Genomic DNA, 20207 nt, shown 5'->3' with positions numbered 1-20207 from the left:
AAGAATTAGAAGTTGTTATAAAAAACCTCCCCACCAAAAAAAGCCCAGGTCCAGATGGCTTCAATGCAGAATTCTACCAGAACTTCCAAGAAGACCTAATACCTATACTCCTTAATGTATTTCACAATATTGAAACAGAGAAGTCATTGCCAAATTCCTTTTATGAAGCTGAAGTTACTCTGATACCAAAACCACACAAAGAAACAACCAAGAAAGAGAACTACAGGCCAATCTCACTCATGAACATCGACGCAAAAATACTCAATAAAATACTGGCAAACCGAATCCAAGAACACATCAGAAAAATTATCCATTATGATCAAGTAGGCTTCATCCCAGAGATGCAGGGCTGGTTCAACATACGAAAATCTATCAATGTAATCCATCATATAAATAAACTGAAAGAAACAAACCATATGATCATTTCATTAGATGCTGAAAAAGCATTTGACAAAATTCAACATCCCTTTATGATAAAGGTCTTAGAGAGATTAGGAATACAAGGGTCGTTCCTAACTATAATAAAAGCTATTTATAGCAAGCCGTCAGCTAACATCAAATTAAATGGAGAGAAACTCAAAGCTATTCCACTAAAATCAGGAACACGACAAGGTTGTCCACTCTCTCCATACCTCTTTAATATAGTGCTTGAAATTCTAGCAATAGCAATAAGACAACATAAGGGGATCAAAGGGATTCAAATCGGAAAGGAAGAAGTTAAACTTTCATTATTTGCAGACGATATGATAGTGTACATAAGCGACCCCAAAAACTCCAGCAAAGAACTCCTTCAGCTGATAAACACCTTTAGTAGCGTTGCAGGATACAAGATCAATTCCAAAAAATCAGTTGCCCTCCTATACACAAAGGATAAGGAAGCAGAGATGGAAATCAGAGAAGCATCACCCTTCACGATAGCCACAAATAGCATAAAATATCTTGGGGTAACCCTAACCAAGGAAGTAAAGGATCTATTTGACAAGAACTTTAAGTCAATGAAGAAAGAAATTGAGGAGGATACCAGAAAATGGAAGGATCTCCCTTGCTCTTGGATAGGGAGGATCAACATAGTAAAAATGGCAATTCTACCAAGGGCAATTTATAGATTCAATGCAATCCCCATCAAAATCCCATCAAAATTCTTCACAGATCTTGAGAGGACAATAATCAACTTTATATGGAGAAACAAAAAACCCAGGATAGCCAAAACAATCTTATATAATAAAGGATCGTCTGGAGGCATTACCATCCCTGACCTCAAACTCTATTACAGAGCCTCAGTATTGAAAACAGTTTGGTATTGGCATAAAAACAGAGAAGTCGACCAATGGAACCGAGTAGAAGACCCTGATTTTAACCCACAAACTTATGAACACCTAATTTTTGATAAAGGAGCTAAAAGTATTCAATGGAAAAAAGAGAGCATCTTCAACAAATGGTGCTGGCAGAACTGGTTGTCAACGTGTAGAAGAATGAAAATAGATCCATATCTATCACCATGCACAAAACTCAAGTCCAAATGGATTAAAGACCTCAATATTAGTCTGAACACACTGAACCTGATAGAAGAAAAAGTTGGAAGTACTCTACAACATATGGGTACAGGAGATCACTTCCTACGTTTATCCCCAGCAGCACAGACATTAAGGGCAACATTGAATAAATGGGACCTCCTGAAACTGAGTACCTTCTGTAAAGCAAAGGACACTGTCACTAAGACAAAAAGGCAACCCACTGACTGGGAGAAGATCTTCACCAACCCTGCAACAGACAAAGGTCTGATCACCAAAATATATAAAGAACTCAAGAAACTAAACTTTAAAATGCTAATGAACCCAATAAAAAAATGGGGCACTGATCTGAACAGAGAATTCTCAACAGAAGAAATTCAAATGGCCAAAAGACACCTAAGGTCATGCTCAACCTCCTTAGCGATAAGGGAAATGCAAATTAAAACAACTTTGAGATACCATCTTACACCTGTCAGAATGGCTAAAATCAAGAACACCAATGATAGCCTTTGCTGGAGAGGTTGTGGAGAAAGAGGCACACTCATTCATTGCTGGTGGGAATGCAAACTTGTGCAACCACTTTGGAAATCAGTGTGGCGATTTCTCAGGAAATTTGGGATCAACCTACCCCAAGATCCAGTAATACCACTATTGGGAATATACCCAAGAGATGCCACATCAAATGACAAAAGTATCTGTTCAACTATGTTCATAGCAGCATTGTTTGTAATAGCCAAAACCTGGAAACAACCTAGATGCCCTTCAATGGAGGAATGGATGAAGAAAGTGTGGAATATATACATATTAGAGTACTACTCAGCGGTAAAAAACAATGACTTCTCGAATTTTGCGTGCAAATGGATGGAAATAGAAAACACTATCCTGAGTGAGGTATCCCAGACTCAAAAAGAGGAACATGGGATGCACTCACTCATAATCGGTTTCTAGCCATAAAATAAAAGACATTAAGCATATAATGTGTGATCCTATAGAAGCTAAATAAGAAAGTGAACCCAAAGAAAATCATATAGTCATCCGCATGGAGAGGGGGAAGTAGACAAGATTGCAGGGCAAAAACTGGGATCTTGCGGGTGAGGTGGCATGGGGCAAAGGGGAAATGGGATGAGAAATATGAGAAGGGGAGGATGGGAGGAGCTCGGAGGATTGGGATGGTTGGGATATAGGAAGGATGGATACGGGAGCAGCGAAGTATATATCCTATCTAAGGGAGCCATCTTAGGGTTGGCAAGAGACTTGACTCTTGAGGGGTTCGCAGGTGTCCAGGAATATGTCCCCAGCTGGTACCTTGGGCAACTAAGGAGAGGGAACCTGAAATGACCCTATCCTATACTGATGAATATCTTGCATATCACCTTAGAACCTTCGTCTGGCGATGGATCGAGGTAGAGACAGAGTCTCAATTTGGAGCAACGGTCTGAGCTCTTAAGGTCCAAATGAGGAGCAGAAGGAGGGAGAACATGAGCAAAAAATCAGGACCACGAGGGATGCACCCACCCACTGTGACAGTGGAACTGATTTATTGGGAGCCCACCAAGGCCAGCTGGTCTGGGACTGAATAAGCATGGGTTGATTCCGGACTCTCTGAGCATGGCGGTCAATGAAGACTGATGAGAAGCCAAGGACAATGGCACTAGGTTTCGATCCTAATACATGAACTGGCTTTGTGGGAGCTTAGCCTGTTTGGACGCTCACCTTTCTGGACGTAGATAGAAGGACCTTGGTCCTCCCGCAGGGCAGGGAATTTGGACTGCTCTTCAGTATCGAGAGGGAGGGGGAATGGAGTGGGGGGAGGAGAAGAGGAGTGGGGATAGGGGGAGGGAAGTGGGGGGAGGGCAATATTTGGGAGGAGGGGAGGGAAATGGGAAATGGGGAGCAGGTGGAAATTTTAATTAAAAAAGAATAAAAATAAATAAATAAGTAAAAAAAAATCTTTATCAAGTAGTAAAAAGATTATACTAGCGAGCCATGCCTTTAATGCTAGTACTGAGGCAGGTGAAGTTCTCTGAGCTTGAGGCAATGGTGGTCTATCTATACAGCAAGCCCCAGGCCAGCCAAGAATATAGAATAAGGCCTCGTCCCCCAAAACCAAAAGGCAAAACAACAACAACAACGACGAAAAAATTACAATAGACACTGACTTTGTGAAAACACAGACATCTTGTCAAAGAAAACATTCAAATAAATGTTCTATCTAAATCCATGGAAATCAAAACAGAGTAAGCAAAACTAAAGATCATGCTAGCAAAAAATAAAGATGAATACCCTTTCAGATTGCAATTCTCAAGTAAGGAGATAGAAATAACTAAGCCCACTACAGACAACTACAGTCTTCTGTACAGAGAAGGTATTCCTCCAGAACCAGAGTTAAGGGGCACTTAAAAGGTGAAAATAACTCTTCAAATACTGGAGGCCAAAGGAAAAGAAGACACAAAAAGTCTCCAGAGAAACAAAATAATCCCATATTCAGAATGTAGCTGTATTTTCACAGAGCAAGAGAAGAAGGTGATTTTAAACAAAGATCTGAGCAAACTTATTCCAGATTCAGAACATTCAGGAACATCTAACATGATGTTGACATAGACTGGAAAGAAAATAGAGTAAGAACGAAGCTTTACGTTTTTAAAAATAAAAATTACTTAACTTATTTAATTTATGTGCATGGTGTAAAGTTGTCAGATCCCCTTGAACTGGAGTTACAGACGGTTGTGAGCTGCCATGTGGGTGTGAGGAATTGAACCTGGGACCTCTTGGAAGACAAGTCAGTGCTCTTAACTGCTGAGCCATCTATTCAGCACCCCAGAATAGAGCTTTTCTGACGCTAACAGGAACTTCTTAAAAAACTAGGCCCAACTATTAAGCACCCTAAGCAGCAGCAGCAGAAATTCAACAAAATAAGCAGCCATTGCAGGCATGAAAGACTGACAAGACAGTGTGGACAAACTCAGAACACACACACAAGGTTTTAAAAGGTAGCTAACTAAAGTCAGACAAGAAGTTTTTAAAGAAAAGGACACCATCATCCAAGAATTAAGTCACCAGCTATACAAGAGAGAAGAAATACATCCTTCCTTTGGATGCAAAAGTTACTTTAAAATTTTCTTAGGACACTTGAAGAAAAAAAAATTTTTTTAAAGTTTTTAAGGGATAAGGTTTCTCTGTAGTTTTGGAGCCTGACCTGGAACTAACTCTTGTAGACCAGGCTGGCCACAAACTAACAGAGATCTGCCTGCCTCTGCCTCCCAAGTGCTGGGATTAAAGGCGTGCACCACCACCACTCCACTCACTTGAAGAAATTTTAATATGGAAATGACACATTTGAAGAGAGGTAGACATATATGTTAGACAAAAATTTGTATAAAATAAAAGAGCTATAGGAACAAGTAAAATTAGATCACAAAGAAATTAGACAAACAGAACAATAGGACAATCTAAAACAACTAGTTTAGACTCTTTAAAACATCAAGGTCAAGCACTTAGGAGGCTAGTGGACCTCTGTGAGTTCAGGCCAGAGTTAGTTCCAGGACAGGTCTAAACCTACAGAGAAACCCTGTCTAGAAAAACCAAACAAAAAAACAAAACAAAAATAAAATAAAAAAATCAAAGTCATGGAGATAAAAGTGGGGAAGGGACTATTTTAGAGACAATGCATAGAAGCTTCATGTATACAACAATTGTATTGTGGTCACAAGTGAACATCCCTTCTGGCTCTTAAGAAGTGCACATTAATGATTAGGAGTGAAATGTCATGTCTTACATTTACATTTTAATGATTTTCTACTCAAAAGCTTAGGCTGTTGGACCCTAGAGTCCAATCACCGCAGAGGAGTAGCCCCAAGAGACCATCTCTCACACCACAGCTGATGTAAAAGCATGAGGATTTTATCAATTCTGTCATGACAGGGTCTTTCAGCATTCAAAAAGGCAGAAAGACCCTGAATAGTTGGTACAGGCTACTTTAAAAGGAAAAAGCCACAAAAGGAAGGGGGTGTCTGGGGTTGTTCTCTAACTATTATGATCGGCTTATTCAAAAGGGCTATTACAAATAAATGACTGGAGAACAGTTGTCAGATCAGATGAGGTAAGGGAAAACATCTGAGGGTCACTTTGCCCCTTTCCCAGGGCCAGTAACTGATTCAACACCTAAGGGTTATCTTGCCCCTATTCAATAACGAGTTCTATTTGGAGAACATTCACAAGAACTCAGGAAGATGATGGAAAGTTCCCAACATTTCAGTGTGGGCAATTGTTAGATCCTTGGTTCCCAGGGGAGTTACGGGTGGAGCATTACTGCCGAGAGGCCTCAGAGTTGTCAAGAAATGGCTTCAGAGTTTTACAAGGTGCGGAAATGTATCTGAAGACAAAGAATTTGTATAGTGTGGGGAACTGCTGGTTTATGTGTAGACGATGACTGTCTATTATTTACCAACTGTGCTGCACAAAAACAGTCTTTCTAACAGAAGTATGGAAAACTGGGCCAGGCAGAGAATAAGGCCAGTCTGGTCTACAATTAAGTATCAGGACAGTCAAGACTATGTAGAGAAACCATGTCTTAACAAAGGGGGTAGGGGGACACTCATTATAAGAGAATTCAAAACAATGAAAGTATAGAAACAGCTTCAAACATAAAGGTGGTGTGTCAATCGAGTAAAGTAGGTTTTATTTAACTTACTGACTTATCTGGCCATGTATAAATGAAATGGAAGGAGAGAGTTAAGAGGGTTACACTGCCACTTTATACAAAATAAATTCCAAGTACATTAGGTCATGGTAAAAAAAAAAAACCCTGGTATTATAGGAAACTAAGACTATTTTAATAATCGTACTGTCCTTACTTAAGTCTTTATCAAAGAAAGCAAAGTTAGAGCCCAAGGGAAAAGGACAGATGTTTCCAACATCACAACAAAAACATGAGTTGAAGCCTGTTGCAAAAATGCCATAAAGAGACAAAAGAAAGACAATTTTTAAAAAAATTTTAAAATTTTAATAAATTCCTAAAACAAAACAGCATTTGTGAACCTCACAGAAGATAAACTCCTAGAGTGTGAGGCTAGTGTTGTCTGAATACTGGTGTGTCTCAGGACTACAAAGCACTCTAAAAGTCCTTGGGGACTATTGAGATGGTTTAATGTCATATACAAGATCTTGTTGCAAGCCTGAATTTATCCTCAATTACTCATACTGTGGATGGAGAGAACAAACTCCCATAAATCCCACCCTGCCATGTATATGCACACAAAATAGATAGATAAATAAATAAATGTGAAAAGGCTTTAGAAGCCTTTAGCAAATATTTGCTAGCTGCTGCTCAGAAATAAAAGCAGACAGAAAGTGCAAACTAAAAGAAGTCATTTTCCCACACCAAAATGGCAAAATTTAACAAGGCTATTGTATATACAAAGGCGAAGAAGGTAAAATAATATTATTTAAAGATACAGCTTTAGATTAAGTAATCTCATTTAGTGGAATTTTCTACAAAATAGAGACACAAAAAGTCATATTATGAGATCTGCGTTCTTTCTAATGGCATTACACTGCAAAGAAACTAAATGACATGAAAAGGGAAACCACCACCTAAAAATGTTCCCCACAACTCCTGTGTCAGATGCCTACCATGTTCCTCAAATTCATACTGATAGTGTTTGAAGGTAAACTCCAGGAGATGATGGAGGTGGGGTTTCTGGGATGAGACGAGCAGCTTTATGAGAGGAAAATGGAGCAGGACACTGTTGTCATGTGGTGTTTGAGCAGGAGGACCTTCAGTATGTGCCACTAACAAGAAATTACATTGTCCAGCATTTCTTATATTTTTGGTTGTGAGCCTAGCCTTTAACGGCTGAGCCATCTCTCCTGCCCTGTCCAGCATTTCTTTATTAGAGAAAATAAATCTCTCTTCTCTATAAATTATCGAGTCTAAGGCATACTGTGACAATAACAGAAAACAGACTAAGACAACTATAAAGATGTTCCAATGGAGGTAATGGCGTCCATTCTTGACACTGAAGAATATATTCTTCCCTAGGAGGAGATAATCTAATACATAAATAAAAAGGGAATGATGCTATTATAGGAGGAAAGAAATCACACACTGGCTATCTCAGGTTGATGGCATTACTGAGGCAAGACACTACTCAAGTTTTTGAAAGATTATTTAAAATTATATATACACATATGTTTTGTATGAATGTGTGCAGATGAGTGCAGGTGCCCTCAGAGGCTGGAGTTACTTGATGCCCCCAGAGCTGGACTTGCAGGGGCTGTAAAGTGCCAGGTGTGAATGGGAGGAACCAAACATGGTTTCTCTTTGAAAGCAGTATATGCTCTTAACAGCCCAATCATCTCTCTAGCTCCTAAAATGTTTTCTAGTTATACTGTGTATTTTAGCAATTGGCATGACTTTTATATTTAAAACAAAATGATGTCTCCCAATTATTTTCATTGGTAAGCAATATACAAGAACATTTCTTAAAAAGACAAATGACAGGTTAACAAGGAAAAATATTTAATCCACATTATGCCCATTAGAGAAATAACATTCCATGATTCAACTGCATCAGAATGTACACAAATATAAATATAAGCCTGGGATTGTAGCCATTATTGTAAGCTTCAACTTTACATGAATCAATTACAGTGAAGTTAAAAATTTCTCACACAGGCAATCTTTCTCAATGACAGGCCATCCTTTCTAAAGCAAAACTGGAACAGATTTGTGTCTGAGGTTTTATAATATTCTAACACCTCTTTTCCCATCCAAAAAGAACAGGTAAATTCTGCATGGAAAGACTCAAATGCTACCAGTAACTACCAGTAACATGAGCAGGCAATGCGGGTATCTTTGTAAAACTAAAAACCTGAAATTGAGGGCTAGAGATAACAGTTCTGTTGAGGGAGTGATTGATTGCCTTGCATGCACAGAACCCTAGTTTCTATCAGCCCCAGTAGAGAAAAAACTGCATGCACTGGCATATACCTGTAATCCTAGCATTCAGCATTAAGAGACAAAAGGATCAGAATTTCAAGGTCATCTCACGTGTATAAAACCAGTTCAAGGACAGACTGGAGATACACGAGACCCTGTCTCAGAATTAAGACCTTGAACTGAATCTCTCTTTATAGTCCTTTCAGTACACACCATGAAGTTAAACCCAAAATAACTTCCACATCAAACTGCAGATGAAAACAGTAACTTGGGTCTTGAGTATAGGTCTTCAAATCATATTCAAATTTCAAGCAAATTGTTTCCTTCACTTTTCCTAAATATTCTGAATGCCTCAAAAAATAAGACTTGCACAAAGAAATGTCTTTGACAGTTTATGTTTTACATGGGGAAAAAAAAAACTGCTAATGTCAAAGAAAGTAACTGTAGTGAAGCCCACATTCAGTGAGGAAATGTGCAAATGGCTACTTCCAAGAACACTATTTTCTCAAATCATTTTTACCTTAAAACCAAAGTTAAGACTCACATTACCAGGGCACAGTATTATGTACAAAGATCAGAAGTTCAAACAGACTTAAGTCCAAATGGTGACTGGCTGATCTCTAAGGTCCAAATTTAGTAAAAGACTTCTATTTGGGACATAAATAAGAAGCATACACGTGGACATTTGTTTAGGAAATGCCCAGGAAATGGTACACGAGGAAGTCTCTGAGCGTGGGCACATCACAGGTCTCCCCTCATCCCTGCTAACAAGTACCTATCATGGTGAAAACATTCAACTCTGAGGTTCTGTCTATGAACTTAAGGCCAGAACATCCTTTGGACATCCTTAGTGATAAAATCTTCTGAGTCAACGATTGTTTCCCATTGTCAAAACCAAAGCATACATACGGAAATGTTATTTGGGTTTTCTGTTTGTGATTCTTTCTGTCCCCAGTCTGGCTTGAAACTTGCTATGCAGCTTGAACTTCCTGAGTGCCAGAGTTACAGGAGGACAGAGCTCATGAAGTTTATATCATGTCCATGCACATGAAGCAAGTACTCCACCAACTGAGCTACATCACAAGGAAATGGATATCTAATAGAATTCTGCATCACAGTCAACAACAAATACTTTGAGATTAAATATGTGTGATTCCTCTCATGCTTATCTATTTAAGTCAGAAAGCAACTCTCTTCCTTCTATGTTGGGGAATGGAAATGATTAACATCACCTGTAGAAAGTAGGTGTTTAGAAGTTACTAAAATAAACTCAGGCCAGATATAAATAAAGAAAACTGAGGACTGAGAAGGCCCCACTAACTGTGAGATGCTGGTATTTACTAACAACTAACACTATTATTTACTTACTGAAGCAGCTCCAGGCTGGCCTTGACCTGTTGTGTTGCCGGGGGGTGAACTTCTACCAGAAAAGTGCTGTGGTTGTCTGGCTAAAGCAATTTCAAAGTAGTCATTGATATTAAAGAAAAACAATAGAAAGAAAACACTTGGTTCACATAAATGAGTGACCAAGAAAGAAAAGACTAAGAACTTTTGGAAACAGGATTTGTTCAGTGGTGTACGAATGTGACAAGTTACTAACCTCAAAATCTATTACTAATTATAAACAATGAAATTACAATATGGCCAGGCAGTGGTGGCACATACCTTTAATCCCAGCACTCGGGAGGCAGAGGCAGGGGGATCTCTGTGAGTTCAAGGCCAGTCTGGTCTACAGAAGGAGTTCCAGGACAGCCAGGACCACACAGAGAAACCCTGTTTCGAAACAAAACAAAACAAGCAAAAATGAAATTATACAATCACCCAATTCTTCTCTTATTTCAAAAAACAGACACTAATGAAAACAACAGGCACAGGAATAGAGCTACTGTAACTCAGAAAACAAACTCTGAAGGCAATCTCAAGCCAAGCATGGTAGTGCCTGCAGGAAGACCAAGCTTTCAAGGTCAGTGTTGACTACAGTAGCAAGTTGGTGGCTAGCCTGGGCTCCAGGCAACCATTAAAAAGAAACAACTCCAAACTAAAATATAACAAAGAAGGCCAAATTTCAACAAAAAAATAAGTAAAAGTCTTGGCATTTACATTGTAAAAGTCACAGGTTTGTGTACTGTCTGCTGGAGTCCCACTGGCTAAGTTCTAATTTGACACAGGGCTTGGGAGCACAGTACCAGCAAACCCAATTTATCAACATAGATGAGCATGCAGCAGCAACAACAAGGTGGATTTTATACTTTGTTCCTTAATAAATACTCTACCCTAGGAAAGTTACCTAACTTTTCCAAACTAGAATCTGCTCATCAGTAAAACTAAAAAAATAAAGCGCCTAAGCTCCCCAATGAAATGAATAAAAACAATATTTCAGAAGAGGTGCAGGAGGGGCGAGAAAAGAAGGAGATGAAGAAAGCAAGAACATATGCGTTCTTCAAGAACTACTTTTTCCAGAACTAGACTTGTGATCCTTTTGGAGAGCACGGCCAAATTTAAGAACCCTTAATATTCCCTTCTCATTCCGTTGAGCTTCAGAATCTCATTCCAATGAATCAAACAAGTGGCACCCACCTATAATCCTAGTGTTCAGGACACTGAAGCAGGAGGATACAAAGTGCAAGGCCAGTCAGCGTGGGCTACAGAATGGGCTTGAGGCTAACCTGAAGAAGCATGAGGTACATGAAGACTGTTAATAATTACATTCATTCATTATTTCTTTGGTTTGCAACAAGTCACTTAGTTCTACTGCCCTTAAAAACTAAAGGCATGATGGAGGTGCCTCAGTAATAAGGCACCTGCATGGCATTACCAGGCCACTAGAAAAAAACAACTGGGGCTAAAGACATGGGTCTTTGTCAAAAATCAGGTACTCATAGGTATGTGGATTAATTCGATTTGATTCCATTGGCCAATCTCTGTTTTTATGCCAAAATCAAGCTGTTTGCATTACTATAGCTCTATAATAGAGCTTGATGTCAGGGATGGTAATGCCTCTGGGAGTTCCTTTATTGTACAGGATTGTTTTGGCTATTCTGGGTTTTTTATTTTTCCATATGAAATTGAGGATTGTTCTTTCAAGGTCTGTGAAGAATTGTGTTGGGATTTTGAAACTATAGATTCACTGAATTGCATTACAACTGCAGTGAATTGTATTGAATCTATAGATTTATTATATTGATCCTACCTATTTAAGAGCATAGGAGATCTTTACATTTTCTGGTATCTTCTTCAATTTGCTTCTTCAAAGACTTAAAAGTTTTCGTCAATCAGGTCTTTCACTTCTTTGGTTAGTGTTACCCCAAGATATTTTATGTTATTTGTGGCTATTGTGAAGGGTGATATTTCTCTGATTTCTTCTCAGCTTCTGTCATTTGTATAAAGGAGGGTTATTGATTTTTTTTTTTTTTTTAGTTGCTCTTGTATTCTGCCACAATACAAAGGTATTTATCAGCTATAGAAGTTCCCTAATAGAGTTTTTGGGGTCTCTTATATATACTATCATATCATCTGCAAATAACAAAAGTTTGACTTCTTCCTTTTCAATCTGAATTCCCCTTGATCTCCTTTTGTTGTCTTGTGCTCTAACTAGAACCTCAAGAACTCTACTGAATAGATATGGAGAGACTGGACAGCCTTGTCTTGTTCCTGATTTTAGTGGGATCGCTTTGAATTTCTCTCCATTTAATTTGATGTTGGCTGTTAGCTTGTTATATATTGCTTTCATTATGTTTAGAAATGTTCTTTGTATCCCTGATGCTCCTCAACCGAAGAATGGATATAGAAAATGTGGTGCATTTACACATTAGAGGTAAAAAACAATGACACCTTGAAATTTGCATGCAAATGGATGGACCTAGAAAAAACCATCTTGAGTGACGTAACCCAGACTCAGAAAGATGAACATGGTATATACTCACTCATAAGTGGATACTACCTGTAAAGCAAAGGATATTGAGGCTACACAGTTCATGATCCGAGAGACGCTAAGTAACAAGTTGAACCCTAAGAAAAATATATATAGATCCACTTGGAAAGGGAAAACAGACAAGATCGCCTGACAAAATTGGGAGCATGGGGTTATGAGAATAGGGAGGGCAAGAGAGGAAGACAAGGGGAAAAGGGGAGGGGGGAGCAGAACCTGAGGTAATGGGATAGTTGAGATGGAGAAAGGACAGAAATGAGAGCAAGGAAAGAGATATTTTGATTGAGGGAGCCATTATGGGGCTAGCAAGAAGCCTGGCACTAGAGAAATTCCCAGGAATCCACAAGAATGACCCCAGGTAAGACCCTAAGCAACAGAGGAGAGGGTACCCAAACTGGCCTTGCCCATAGTCAGACTAATGAATATCTTAAATATCACCACAGAACCTTCATCCAGCAACTGATGGAAACAGAGGCGGAGACCTGCATCGGAGCACTAGACTGAGCTCCCAAAGTCCAGTTGAAGAGTGGGAGGAGGGAGAATATGAGCAAAGAGGTCAAGACCATGATGGGTACACCCACTGAAACAGTTTACCTGAGCTAATGGGAGCTCACCAACTTCAGTCAGACAGGGAAGGAAACAGCACAAGTCCAAACTAGTTCCTCTGAATGTAGGTGACAGTCATATGGCTGAGGCAGACTACAGGGCCACAGGCAGTGGCATGGGGATTTATCCCTAATCCTTGTACTGGCATTTTGGAACCCATTCTCTTTGGATGGATACCTTACTAAGCCTAGAAAAAGTAGGAAGGGCCTTGGACCTTCCCCAAAGCAATGTGCCTTATCCTCTCTGAGAAGTAGGTGTGATGTGGAGTGGGGGGTAAGTGGAGGGAAGAGGAGGAGGGGAGGGAGTGGGAACCGGGATTGGTATGTAAAATGAAAAGACAGTTTTCTCTTAAAAATAAACAAACTGTTTCAAAGAAAGAAAGAAAGAAAGAAAGAAAGAAAGAAAGAAAGAAAGAAAGAAAGAAAGAAAGAAAGAAAGAAAGGGCACTAGCTGCTCTTCCAGAAGACCCTGGATCAATTCCCAACACCCACATGGCAGTTCACAACTGTCTGTAACAGTTCCAGGGGATCCAACACCCTTTCGCAGACACACATGCAGATGAAATGCCAATGCACATTAAATAAATTTAAAAATTAAAAAAGAAAGCTATCAGAAAACAACAACAATAAAAAACTTAGTCATAGGAGGACAACTGAGATATGCTGAAAGATATACATGAAAGAATGACAGCATGGTTTGTAACAGCAAACAAACAAACAAAAAACTAAAGGCAATCCAAATATCTAGACAAAATTTTTAACCAATTTAAGACTGTGATAAAACAAGGTAAAGTATCCAGGCAGGAAAAAGATATATATATGATGATACAATACAAATAGTGTCAATTTTGTCCTCTCAAGAAAACACTGGTCTGTGTAGAGATAAGTAAAAAGAAGCCATTTTCTAATAGAGTTAGTGCACATAACTTCCTGTTCTTGACTGTACATAGAGCTGGTTCCTTTCATCACACAATAACTGGCCATCAATCAGGATAACATTGTTGAGTTCTGCGAGTAGGTCCTTCCAATACAAAAATGCTGCAGCAAATATAAGAAAACTCCTGGCAGCTAATTTAAAAATCAATGTGTCTGCCAACACTAGAACATCTCGAGTTTTCAAAGAAAGACTGATAGCCAAGAATGGCATTATTTCAGACACATTATCAATACCCTCCGACTAGTAGCTTGTTTCTTAGACAGAAAAGAGCAGTGGAAGCCTGCATGATGGCACATGCTTGTAACTCGAGCACATGTAATTATGATTTAGAGGTCAGCTTGAGCTACAAAGGGAGACACAACCTGTAAAAAAAGAGCCCATGACCAAACAGGTAATCAAGTGGTGGGCAGGGACAAATAAAAGAAACAAGAGTGAATCTGCAACTGCTGAAACATAAGAGGAGGAGAAAGAGGAGCAGGGAGAGGAGAAAACGGCAAGGCTCCAATGCTGATCAGGAGTCACTCTCTAGGACGACGACACAACTCCTACCTAACATCTTTCTGTCTGCAAGAACTACAAACATAGTCAGTTCCAGCCACCAGGGCAACACAGAGATCTGCATTCATAAAAAAAGAAAAAGAAAGGAAGGAAGCAAAGAAGGAAGGGAAGGAGGAAGGGAGGATGGAAATAAGGAAGGAAGGAAGATCCCCAATAGCATCCCTACATTCTCAATCACATGACTTGGAAAGCATGTTCGGTTGTGCTGAAATGGAACCAACCTAGTAAAGATGCAGTTTTTATTTTCCTTTTCTTTTTGTTGTTAATCAAGGTACCATAGACAGAAAGATAAAACACAAAAATCTTTAAGATCTTGATTTCCACACCAGTTACTGTAAACAAGACGTTCTGTGAGTGTGTAAGAAAGATCAGAGACCTCTTGCATTCGAATAGTATGTGCTCTTACAGACTCATTCTACCAGAGAGATCCAGCAGAAATTCACACCTGGTAGATATTCATGAATCCTAATTCAAGGAGTCTAATATGAAAAATATACTAGAAATATACTGGAAACAGTTCCAAAAAGCCCAAGGATATACCACATAACTGCATAAAAACCTGCTTTTCCCCATTTTTTAAATTTATTATTACCAACCCAGAAACCATTTTTTTAAGTCAGTTTTACTTGACCACCACCCAATTCCTATTGTGACAAATTTTTCAGGGCCCAGTATTTTCAACAATTTAATTTACTAACCTAGACATCTGTGAAAATACATTCTCTATTTCTTTTTTAAGTCAGTTTTACTTGACCACCACCCAATTCCTATTGTGACAAATTTTTCAGGGCCCAGTATTTTCAACAATTTAATTTACTACACCTAGACATCTGTGAAAATACATTCTCTATTTCTGCACTTGAAAGCACAGATACAGTACCCAAAAATGGCCCAATCCTGGAATACCACTCCCTTTAAAAGATATACACCAAAACTACTTTGAATCTTTCCTTTAAAGCTGGTGGCTTAAAAATAAGTACCCACAAGAAAACATAAATTCATACATGTTCTTATGGAAGTAACAACTTATAATATTCATTTGTAAGACACAACACTGTCTCCAGACCTGCATTTTCTGCAGCAGTCATGAATAAACACACTGCTCCGAAGCACTGAGCATCAAGATGCATGAAGCATGCACATGGATCTACATTACCTCCAACCTTAGGGCCACCTGCTGAACCAGGCTTTCTCCCACTGTTGACTGGATTTCCAGATGTTTTAGGTGCAGGAACCTTGAAGGCTGAAGCAGCTGATGACGGTCTATTTCCATCCACTGATTCCTCATCATCAAAGCTTTTATCTGCACAAAGCATAAGGAAATAGATTCTTAAGGAAGCTAAGCTTTTTACCATTTTCCATTAAGACTCAAAAATAAAATAGAGCTACAGAGAAAAATCATTATTTAGGTAGGATACAAATAAAAAATAAAGATCCTTTGAATAAATATTTATATATTGGTTAACATTTTACAAAATAACCTCTGTGATTTAAAATACAAAATACCTTATTGTCACATTTCCTATATATACATGTCAAAACATAAAAGCAAGCATGTCAGCTTTAGAACAGTCAAAGCGTCTCTTTTTGATGCTCGTAGAAACATTTTCTGCCAGCCCCTCCCATAGTCAATCTTGCAGCACGCCCTGCCTTATTCCTATGCTCAGATTTCTGCAACTTACAATCACAGATCCGTTTGCAAATCAGCCGCCTCATTCCTCCGAATTTCCCTCACCCTAGAATAGGTCCTAATAGTTCACATGGCCAAATACAGTAAATTTGATACTAATCAAAGATTCTATCAAAAATAGATAGAAACAACCACAGAACCACCACTGAGGTTTGTGCCGGCATTTTTCTTTCTCTTCCCTGCCCTAGGTGCTGCAACAGCCAATCAGCTGCAAGGTGACATCATCTTATGGCAGCAACTGCTAGATGAAAGGTAAAAATTCTCCATGCATTAAAAAAAATCCTCTATGCACTTACAATGTATTCTCTAACAAAAATGTGAAAGCATTTCATACTAAAGATCTATAAATGTAGGTTTGTTTTCTCTTCCTTAATACACATGAAAATCCAAATAAATAGGACATTAGATTTTAGGCAATAATCACTGTGCTGTGTGCTACTGCATCAGGAAAGCATGGGAACAGCAGGGCTCACTGCCGTACATAATTAACTCTGTCTGCAACCTCACAATGTGCTGCCTACGTAGCAACAGAAATGAAAGTCAACAGTCTCTGCTCTTAAGTGACTCTCAGAGGTTCTGCAGTCTCCTTCTGGAATATTCACAGCCACACTGCTATCATCTCCTCACACACAAGCTCACCAGCCTCCAGACAACTCCTCCCTCCCCCACTCACAAGACAGATGCCATGTACTCTGCTGAGAAACGGTTTCTCTAGGACCCTGCAAAACCAATCCTGACAAACAAGATGGGTGAGGCAGAGAAGCAGCTTTACCACAGGCTTTAGACCAATGTCAGAATCTTCTTCCCATCCCTTCTGTTTTCACCATGCATATGCCTACTCATCCAGAATAAGTGGTCTCCATGAAAACATACCACCAGTGTAACTGTTAGACGGGGCAAAGAAAAGACTGCTTATTAGAGAAAAGAAAAGATTGAAAATCATGTTCCATTTCAGCAAATGTTTTGTTAACATCACTTCTACCCCTCCACCCTCTGCAAGCCAAACTCATCTTCTAGTTTAAATACAAAATTCTTTTATCCTAACACAATTAGGAAGCCAGTATGGAGAAATTAATGCACTTAAAATTTGTGCTTTAAATATATTAATACCAAAACAATTCAAAATAAACTTTTTTGGTTCATCATTATAGTCACACACACACACACACAACAGAACAGACACAAAAATCTACAGAAAGTCAGGCACTTAAACAGACGAGGCAGAAGTTACCATGGAAACGGTGTTCCCTTGCTATACACACAAGAACTGAAAAGATAAGCGTCCCTAACATTTAAAGAAATTAACTCTTAACATTCTCAAGCTACCAGGATTTTTAAAACTCTGCTAACATAGTTAAGCATACAAGTCCCAAGAAACAAATAATAAATTTTCACAAATGACTGTCTAGTCAGTACTGAGGTGTAAAGATTACCTTCACCTTGTGTCTTCTGAGCACTCCCCAAACTCCTAACTAAGCCAGTCAGTTTGGAACCCCACAGAGCAATAAAGAAGTAGAGCATCCACTGTGGCCTCCTGTGTCTCTTCACTAGATAGGAAAATAACATTGGGAGGTTTTGTTGTTGCTGGTAGTTATGGTGCAGGAAAGAACCACAGTTTACTGCTGTGCATTCCAGAGCTCACAGACATGTGAGCTATTCAGAGTTTGTAGTTATTATAAAGCTGCGTTCTTGAGAGAAAAACAATTAAAAGGATCGGGGATTTCAACACTATTGGCAAGTAGTACACAAACCAGAGCTAAAGCATCTCTAAAGAATTGAAAATAGGAACTATTCCAAAATTTGGTGCTTTTCAATAATATAATGCTAATTTTCAGATCTGAAAATATTTGTATTTTGAATTTGGAGATTAGGGATATTCAATTAAATATACATAGACTCATACAAATAATCAAAACACAGAAAAAAGACTTAAAATCTGAAACACTCTTGGTTCCAGGCAATTCAGACAAGGGATATTCAGCATGTAATTTATTTGAGACCACAGAAATCAAAGATACATTTAGTAATATCCATGGTAGTACCCCTCAATGTGGTATTCAGACAAAAGCTCACAATCACCTGACATTTGTTAGAGATGCATTTTAAATTATTATCACACTTATTTATTCTGTGTGCCAGGTGCTATGGCATTCATGTGGAGGTCAGAGGACTGCTTTCAGGAGTTAGTTCTCTTTCTATCATGTTGGCCAAGGGGACTGAACTCAAGACATCAGGCATGGCAGCACCTTCACCTGCTGGGTTATTTTGTCAGTCCCCCTAAGATGTGTACGACGCACCTGTACTGCATCAGAAACTATGACGACTCAGTCTGATACACTGCTGTTTAGGATGCCTCCTAACAATCATGTGTGAGCCACTCTTCTAAAGCAGAGCTTGGTAGATTTTCTTTTTAATTAAAAAGGTCACACGGCAAATATCATAGGCCTTGAAATCTACATACAAATGTGCAATTGCTCGATTATGACATGATAACAACAAAGTAACCCACAATCTGTAAAGAAATAGGGACAGCTATGTTTCAGTACCACAAGAACAACTGAGATTGGTTCACAAAGTCCTTATCTAGGGCAAAAAACAAAAGGAGTAAATGTACACAAAATTACAAAAAAAAAAAAAAAACCAGAAAAAAACTGATAAAACATTAGGTTAAATTAAATCTGAAAGGATATAAAATTTTTAAAAAGATAAAATAGAAAATTATTTTCTGTGCTAAATACATAAATTAAACTTCCTGTGTACTGAAATACCAAGAAGCATCTTATATTCTAAAGTGATCTAACGTGTGTTATTCTTTGAAGAGGTGAACTTCACAGTTGGGCTTTCTTTTTCATTCCAGTGACCATCAGTGTAAGAACAACTAGACAAGAATAGTCACTGAATACACTTGTCTCACAAACCAGTTAGAAAAGGTAAATTTTAAAAATAAATCTCTTCTCAGTGGAGGTTATAACCAGAAAAAAAAATTTTTCAGCTTAAAACTACACCCAGAAGGGAATTAGAGAAATGGCTCAGCAGTTAAGAGCACAGGCTGCTCCTCCAGAGGACCAGGGCTCAGCTCCAAGCACCCACATAAAGGCTTACAGCTGTCTCCAACTCGACTTCCAGGGGGATCTGACCCCCCCCCTCCTTTCTGGCATCCTCAGGCTGGGCATGCGCATGATGCACAGACATACATGCAGGCAAAACACCTGTACACATAAAACAAAAATAAATCCTAAAAACAAAACGGAAAACGACCCTAAAAGGCTGAAGGGAGAGCAGTTAAGAGCACTTACTGCTTTTGCACAGGACCCAAGTTCAGTTCCCAGTATCACAAGCACCCATAAGTCCAGCTCCAGAGAATCCACATCACTGGTGGCTACACTCATGTGCACATACCCACAACTACACTCACTAGATACAATGCCTAATTTTTAAAAACCTTAAAAGCAACCAATGTTTGACACAAGAAACATAAGACTAGAACCAGTACTTCAGAGCTTCTGCTCTACCGTCCAGTGAAAGAACAAATCTAAGCCCACATGACATGCAAGGAGAAGTTAGAATACCAAATGACGACAAACTCCTAAGGTTAAAGGGAACCACAGGTCAACCCTTATTTTCCTATTGTCTATTTCTTTTTCCGAATCATTTATGTGAGACTTGGAGATAGCTCAGTGAGTAAAGTGCATGCTATACAAGTGTAGGACCTGAGTTCTAATCCCCATGCTCACTCACATCAAACTGGGTGAGGCAGTACACACATCTGTCACCTCAATGAACCTATGGGGAGATGAGAGGTGGTTTTGTGGGCCTGGCATATGCAGCAGGCAAACACCAAGAAACCTGAATCAAACAATGTGGAAGGTGAGGACTGAAATGAAACCCAAGGTTGTTCTCTGAGCCCATGGTCACATGAACTCACAAACATACACACAAGCACTCATGTGCATGAACACAACACCTACAATCACCAGTATCATCATCATAACACAAAAGTGAAAAGACAAGCAAATGAATAAAATTGGGGAGTGAGTA

At 39.0% G+C, this 20207-nt stretch overlaps 1 protein-coding gene across 24 annotated transcripts in view; it reads right to left on the bottom strand.

Annotated features, from left to right (window-relative positions):
• Positions 1 to 20207, bottom strand: part of Clasp2 (cytoplasmic linker associated protein 2) — a 212216-nt gene that overhangs the window by 117712 nt on the left and 74297 nt on the right. For 17 of the 24 annotated variants that reach the window (XM_057766225.1, XM_057766227.1, XM_057766233.1 and 14 more), the window contains one exon: positions 15636 to 15782. In XM_057766225.1, coding sequence (XP_057622208.1) covers positions 15636 to 15782 — 147 coding nt within the window. Of the gene's footprint in view, positions 1 to 15635; positions 15783 to 16161; positions 16357 to 20207 lie in introns of those variants that run through there. The other 7 variants (XM_057766238.1, XM_057766242.1, XM_057766245.1 and 4 more) reach the window with 1 other exon arrangement.

The sequence above is a fragment of the Chionomys nivalis genome, chromosome 4, assembly GCF_950005125.1.
Source record: "Chionomys nivalis chromosome 4, mChiNiv1.1, whole genome shotgun sequence".
Classification (NCBI taxonomy): domain Eukaryota; kingdom Metazoa; phylum Chordata; class Mammalia; order Rodentia; family Cricetidae; genus Chionomys; species Chionomys nivalis.
This window is presented reverse-complemented; position numbering and strand designations above follow the sequence as displayed.